The 6,879-nt window shown below is 34.5% G+C and overlaps 2 protein-coding genes across 2 annotated transcripts in view; one reads left to right on the top strand and one right to left on the bottom strand.

Moving 5' to 3' along the window:
- Positions 1-3,422: 3,422 nt before the first annotated feature.
- Positions 3,423-6,671, top strand: LOC111370738 (transmembrane emp24 domain-containing protein p24beta2-like). The gene is made up of 5 exons (XM_022992591.1): positions 3,423-3,576; positions 3,669-3,866; positions 5,157-5,343; positions 5,434-5,541; positions 6,389-6,671. Exons 2-5 carry the CDS (start codon positions 3,669-3,671, stop codon positions 6,520-6,522), a joined length of 627 nt encoding a protein of 208 aa, XP_022848359.1. The 5' UTR covers positions 3,423-3,576; the 3' UTR covers positions 6,523-6,671.
- Positions 6,672-6,778: 107 nt separating this feature from the next.
- Positions 6,779-6,879, bottom strand: part of LOC111370142 — a 6,656-nt gene continuing 6,555 nt past the window's right edge. The window contains exon 5 of the mRNA XM_022991840.1: positions 6,779-6,855. Within this exon, the coding sequence (XP_022847608.1) occupies positions 6,779-6,855 (77 nt within the window). The remainder of the gene's footprint in view (positions 6,856-6,879) is intronic.

The raw sequence follows: 6,879 nt of genomic DNA, 5'->3' as shown, positions 1-6,879 counted from the left end.
ATTACCAACATGAGAGATATGAAGACCTTGTCCATTTCTGACAAATACTTTATCTCGACCTCTGTAAGTAGAAATATTTTCTAATTTACTCGGGTTTTTTGTCATATGCGAAGTCGCTCCGATAAAAAATTTTGGTCATTTGGATCCTCGATGTTCATAGCAGTGAGAGCTTGAGTAGTGTTGTCCTCAATATAGTCATATCTGTCCCAACAATCTTTGGCAATGTGGTTTCTCTCACCGCATATTTGACAAATAACAGGCTCTGTTTGAATCTCTTGTTTTTGATTTTCAACATTTTGCATCTGAAAATTCGGATAGTGCTGGTTATTGTAGACCTTGCTTTGGTTGTGGAAGAAGTTTTGTCTTCCTCCATTGTTTTGCTGAAATCTTCTTCAGCGAGATCCAAAACGATTTCCACGTTGATTTTGACCCCTTCCTCTTTGACTGAAGAAAGCTTGGTGATGATCAATATGTGATTTTTCTTCTTCTTTTTGAGCAATAATAGTTTGTTCATGACCTTGTAAGGCAAGAATAAACTGATTGAAGCTTGGTAAAGGTGGCTTGGCCAACATTGTAGTTTTGAAGTCAGCATATTTAGGTCCAAGAGCACGAGCAATTTGAAACATTTTGTCCTCATTAGAAATTGGTCTTCCAATGGCTACGGGCTATCACAAATGCATTTGAAACGCTTGAGGAAATTTTCTAATAACAAAGATCCCTTCTTCATCGAGTAGAGGCTGTCCTTAAGCCAAGATTCCTTCTCTTTAGTTGCAGGAAGAATTTGTTCTTCAACAGCAAGCCAGACCTGTCGAGAGGTGCTTCCCCCGATTGCTATGCTTACTACATCTTTTGTCATCATTCCCATAAGAAGCCATTAGCAATCCATTGTTGTTTGTCCAAGAAACAAACTTTGGATTCATAACCTCCTTGTCATCATTTTCTTTAATTAGTTTTGATGGAATCACAGCATCTTCAACAATATGATGTTCTAGTCTAAGACTTTTAATTAGGGGAAGAACTTGAGATTTCCAAAGCAAATAATTTGCAGTATTGAGTTTGGTAGAGATGAGGCTGGCACATTGGTGGAAGTTTTGAATGGTAAGTTTATGCTCAAATGTTTCAGTCATGGTGGCTCTGATACCATAAAGAAAACAGAAAGCAGAAAAAGATAAGCTGGAAATTATTATTTTCCCTTTCTGTTTTTTTTTTTGGCTATAACATCTCTAGAATTTATACAAGCAAGTAGCGGCAATATGGTATTGAAAAACAGCAAGATTGACAAGTGAAAAATATTAACTATTCATTGAAAGTTGGGAATTTGAACAGACAAACTAGTGTGCTAGCCATTGAGAGGAGCAGAATATTTAAACTGATGCCAATGAATAAAGACAATTAAAGAGGTTTAACTAATTTCTTGAAATGAATTTCTGGTCATTATTCTTATCAAACACTTCCTCATATTAGTTTGATCAAGAGCTCTAGCCTTGATTGCTGCTTCTTTAAATTTATCTAATACGGTTTCGAATTTCTTTTCTATAGTTTCAAGTTCAATTTTTGGTGGTGTTGACCTTAAAAAATGGCCAACAGATGTCATTGGTAGACCGTGTACACATGGACGCATTTTGCAATTTATCAACTATAAATACGTATATTTGTGGAAATAGGAAAAGATAAATAGTAGACAATTTTGTATATATTATGCTCTCTTTTCTTGGTTCAAAGGTTCACCCCTTGAAATGATACAAGAATAATTTATTTATAGTGATCAGGCCAACGTGGTCACCGTTGTCTCGATCCACGTAGCATAATCTACTAGCCCCTGGCATCATATCAACTCTATATCACGTTAATTATATTGATAGACTTTTGACAATATATCAGTCACGCTATAATCTTAGGCCGACATCCCTGACACCTATTAAATGGGAACGTCGCATCAATAAGCTCCACCTCGAATATTTCTAGTGAAACAACCTCGGCTTTTAATGCAACCTCGGATGTTGACTCCTGTGACTTCTTGTTTCTGTTGATCGAATGCCACATATATGAACATGGGACTTCTACATGGACCTCATTGAGAGCATTGTTTATGATTAGTAACGGATGGCTTTCATTTTCTTCTAGCTTCTTAAGTCCCTAGCATTTTCACTTTCCAACCTTCATTTCACGAGAAGCACCTATTTTAGAAGCGTAGCTTCAAGCTCAAACATGGCTTTTTGAGCTTCACTTGCAAATTACCAAGATGGACTTGCTTCTTATGATGTTCTTTTCAATATGTTTCAATTCTAATATATGGATCTTTGTTAGGTTTTCTCAAGGCTCGTGGACTTGTACTTTTGTAGAAGAATTTACTTCATATCACCTTTCCCTAAAAGCTTTTCTAATTCGACAAAATACTTTGAGAAAATTATATAAATATGTTCAAAATCAGTTTCTTAATCTCAAAAATAACGTTCGACTTTCTAAGTCTTGCTAAACGCCCCTCAATTAGTTCTCTTCTTTGGTTACTTTAATTAGCGATTTTTTCTCAACATCCAACTTTGAAATCACATTCCTCATATAATCAAGATCAAAATGACCTTGCAACAAACAATCATTTATTCTTCTAATGCCATCATAGTTCTTCGTTTGTTTAACTAACAAAAAGCAGCTTTAGCTACCCCTCCACAGTGGGGGGAAAATGGTAGACAGAGTAAGTACAAAATCATTAAGGACAAAGGATTGACGAAAAAAAAAAAAAAACCAAAAAAACAAAATGAGTTTGATCATATTTTGATAAATTGATCTCCTAAACACCAACTAAGCACCCTCACCACATATTGTAGTATTCCGTGTCATCCGAGTGTTTAACATAAACTAAATATCGATGTTAAGAAGATCAATTCTGCAATTTTAAAATAAACAAAATGATAACTTTGCAATTTTTTTTCAATAAAACAATTAAATAAAAAGGAAAAAAACAATATTTCTTCATCGTTCCCCACCCCAACCCAACCAAATTTCACCTAAATCTCCCACCTAGCCATCGCCAACTCGGTTCGAACAGACAAAATTTTCCTATTTTTTTTATGTACCAATATACATTTCATCGTTTTAAATGAGATTTATATCTACTTTTTGAAAAGTTATTAAACTTCACTTTCTTATTTTTTTATTGTTTTATTGCTTTCATTTATTTATTTTTATTTAAAGAAAAGTGCAAATTCATCATTTATCGACCAAAATTGAAGGAACTATGCGTTTTGCTAAAATTGGAAGGTTGGGAGATAATTATGATAAGAAAAAGGTGAAGGGTAGATTTGTTATAATTTGCTAAAGTTGGGGCAAAAAGTTCAAATGTCGCTTAAATCCACTCTAATGTAGAAATTTTGGAACGTACGTGGTGGTTTCTTATTGGTTACTACACGTAAACGCGACCACCTCAACCTTCGTGCTCTTGTCGCGAACCAAGACAATTCTAGTCTACCAAGTTACAAGCGAAGTTATAAAACTCGCAGATTCCCGTACGATAAAATTTAGAAGGGGGGAAAATCTGTTTAGTTTTGTATAATTTTGTTCTTTGGGAAATAAATAAAGGTAAGAAAAATTCGTTCTTTTTTTCCCTTTTTTTTGTAATTTTTTGTTTGTTATTGTTCGAAATAATGGATTTTCCCCCGATTGGGCTTCAGATGAGGCTTTTGATTGCGGCGGTGGCTGCGGTAGCAATCATGGCGAGTATCGGGGGGGCCTTCGGTATCAGATTTGTAATAGACAGAGAAGAATGCTTCTCGCACAAGGTGGAATACGGGGACACTGTTCATTTTTCGTTTGTGGTGATTAAGTCTGAGGGCTCTTGGCATTACAATGAAGATGGCGTTGACCTTGTGGTAAAATTTCTTTTAACATGCCACTCTAAATCTGTAATTTTCGTCAGCTAATTTTGTTGATTGCAGTTTCCTTAATTTTTGGGTAGATTTTTTCTTTCTGCTTAGCAGGTGCTGTAATTGATTTGTGTTTTGATGCATTTGTTGTATCTTTGTTTGGAATGAATTATTAATCTAATTTAAGGGCCTGTTTGGTATAAATTTTTTGAGAATAGATTTTCGTAAAAAGTGACTTTTTTTTAGATTGCCTGGTTAAGTTTGAGGTTCAGGTGCAAACTTATTTTATTGGGAGAATACGTGGCTAAAAATGAGTTTTAACATATGAATTGCCGGCCGGAATCGTGCCAACTGTGCAAAAAGATATATGTCATATGCAATATAAATGAATTATTATAGTTTTAGTTTATACTTTGATGTGTTTGCTAGTATTAGGGATGCATTTTTCTAGGAAGGAGAAAAATATAGAGAAATAGTTCCTTTAGTTAGACAATTGTATTCATCCAACTACTATTCTATTTGAATTTGGAACGAACAAGATGGTTGTCTTTATAGAGAGCATTGTATTACCAAGGCTTCTTCGTATTATGAAATTGTTCATTTGTAAAAGGATATACTATTCGTAGAACAGATTGCTAGCGAACATAACTCAAGCATCGCAATTGCTCAAATGTTTGTGAATATAAGCTCCCGTTTGGCCCCATTCTTTTCAAATTTTAACGGTTGGAATAGTATTTTTTTGAAAATTGTGTGGTTGAAAAAGAATGGAAAGTTTTCGATTTTTGTATAACATTATTTTATGGAAGACTGTGTGATTAAAAATAAGAGAGAAAAAGAATGAGAAAGAGAATGGAAGCCAAACGGGGCTAAGATTGTTTCTTAGATGAAGATCCAAGACTTCAGCAATACGATTCTTCCTTTTGTGTGTCACTATCCTTAGTTATGGATAGATCTTTCCTGGTTCTAGAAAATACTAGCTGCAAATAGAGAACTTGGGACTAATAACTAGAAAAAAAATGCACTTGTTATACCTGTTCCTGTGCTTGGCGAGAAATAAGCATCAACTTAGCTAGTGTCCACAAATAGATATACATACCTTTTTAATCAAATCCCTCCTTTGTCCATGAGGGAATAAAATATTATATGCTTACCATTCTCTAAAAGGTAGTTCGTGCAGCATGGTTGTACAGATCATGTATGAAAGTATTGTGCTTGTGGGATTTTTACTAAATATTTTGGTTCAATTGCTGTATTGGACTGCTGATAGCAACCGTCCAATTTTAATCAAATTATCAGGTTAAGGGACCAAATGGGGAACAGATCCATGATGTCCGTGATAAGATAAGTGAAAAGCGTGACATTTTGGCTTATCATCAAGGAGTTTATCGTTTTTGTTTCGCTAACAAGTCACCCTATCATGAAACCATAGACTTTGATGTGCATGCTGGCCACTTTGCATTCCAAGATGAGCATGCTAAAGATGGTAAGCATGTTTCTCTGTTTTCCTTAAGTCTGTCTCTGATGAAACCTTTTAGAATATTAAACATAGCGTGTTTTGTTCTACATCTGGCAGAGCATTTCAAACCTCTCTTTGAACATATTGGGAAGCTCGAGGAAGCTTTGTATAATATTCAGTTTGAGCAACATTGGCTCGAGGCTCAGACTGATCGTCAGGCAATAGGTATTTGTTCAACTTTTTCTGTTCGTTATATAATATTTGGTCACTTGTACCATTTTATACTTCTCTCGATAACTTCTTACGAGTGGGTTACATCTTTTATTGTTTCCCTTTATGAGCCTATTAGCAATAACTTCATACATCCTTGTTCTTAGTACATTTAACGGCTGATTTAGATACTTACTGGGTGTCCTCAACTAAGATATTGATGGATTTTAAAATATTATAAATGAATTTCGTGGATTTGAATAGATTTCCACAAATTCCATAAGAATTTCATCAAATAATATGAAATTTGAAAAGATTTGGTTATTTATATTTTGAAGCTTGAAATCTATCCAAATCTTTTAAAATCTTTCTATTAATGAAATCTTTATAATTCCACTCGTTATTGAGGATGCCTAAATTTCAAAAGATTTCATTGAATTTTATTAAAATCATAGTTGAGAATACCTAAATTTTAATGAATTTCATTAAAATCTCAATTCAGGATACCTAAATTTAGAAGGATTTTTAAAATCCGTCACAATCTTAATTCGGTGTAAAAACTGGTTTCCTATACATTTTATCATCCACCAGAGTCACTAACATTCCATTTTATTTCCTTACATATCAAATTGTAGAAATAGTCTAATAATTTCTTGCAATATTAGTTTAAGCCTTTAGGGAGAAAACAGAGAGACCTGAGTGGGATAAATGTTCTTAGAATTTCTAGCTCAAGTTGTTCTCTATTAGAAATTTATTTCTTCCCTTACTTTCTTTATGTGTGTGAATTTTTTCAAATCTGTGACAGCCTTGTGGATAGGCTACATTTCATGTCCTAACTACATTTATGTTATTCAAACTGCAGTGAATGAAGGAATGAGCAGAAGAGCTATCCACAAAGCTATTTATGAATCAATTGCTCTCATTGGGGCCTCTGTTTTGCAAGTCTACATCTTGCGTCGTTTGTTTGAGCGAAAACTCGGGGCATCTAGAGTTTAGGTTTGGCTCACTAGGGTATTCATCAACGGTCGGTGAAATTCTGGGTTTTTGATTTACATTTCTCAGTACCCCAAATGTAACATTATCACATAAAGGGCACTTCTCTAACTTATTTTCGACTTCGATCACAATTTTTCTAAGCTTGTCTATGTGGGTTGCAGACATAATACATCAACCAAAGACACTTGATGGAAAGACCCTATGATGGGCAAGAATTGTAGTCTGAAGAAGTGTATAATAGACATGAATCAAGTCTTCATCGCTCCCCAACCCCAACCCTAACCCTCTCCAAACTAAATAAGTTCTGGTTTACACATTCCAAAGAAAGCCGAACTGTTCGACCAGGAATTGTAGGTG

This window comes from Olea europaea, chromosome 21 (genome assembly GCF_002742605.1).
Source record: "Olea europaea var. sylvestris chromosome 21, O_europaea_v1, whole genome shotgun sequence".
Lineage (NCBI taxonomy): Eukaryota > Viridiplantae > Streptophyta > Magnoliopsida > Lamiales > Oleaceae > Olea > Olea europaea.
The sequence above is the reverse complement of the archived record's forward strand: the minus strand, read 5'-3'. Positions and strand labels throughout refer to the sequence as shown.

Excerpts from the sequence above, each read along its gene's own strand:
- LOC111370738 (XM_022992591.1), top strand. The coding sequence starts at position 3,669 with ATGAGGCTTTTGATTGCGGCGGTGGCTGCGGTAGCAATCATGGCGAGT. Across the intron at positions 3,867-5,156 it reads AAGATGGCGTTGACCTTGTG|GTTAAGGGACCAAATGGGGA; the intron begins GTAAAATTTCTT and ends TCAAATTATCAG. Across the intron at positions 5,344-5,433 it reads AGATGAGCATGCTAAAGATG|AGCATTTCAAACCTCTCTTT; the intron begins GTAAGCATGTTT and ends TACATCTGGCAG.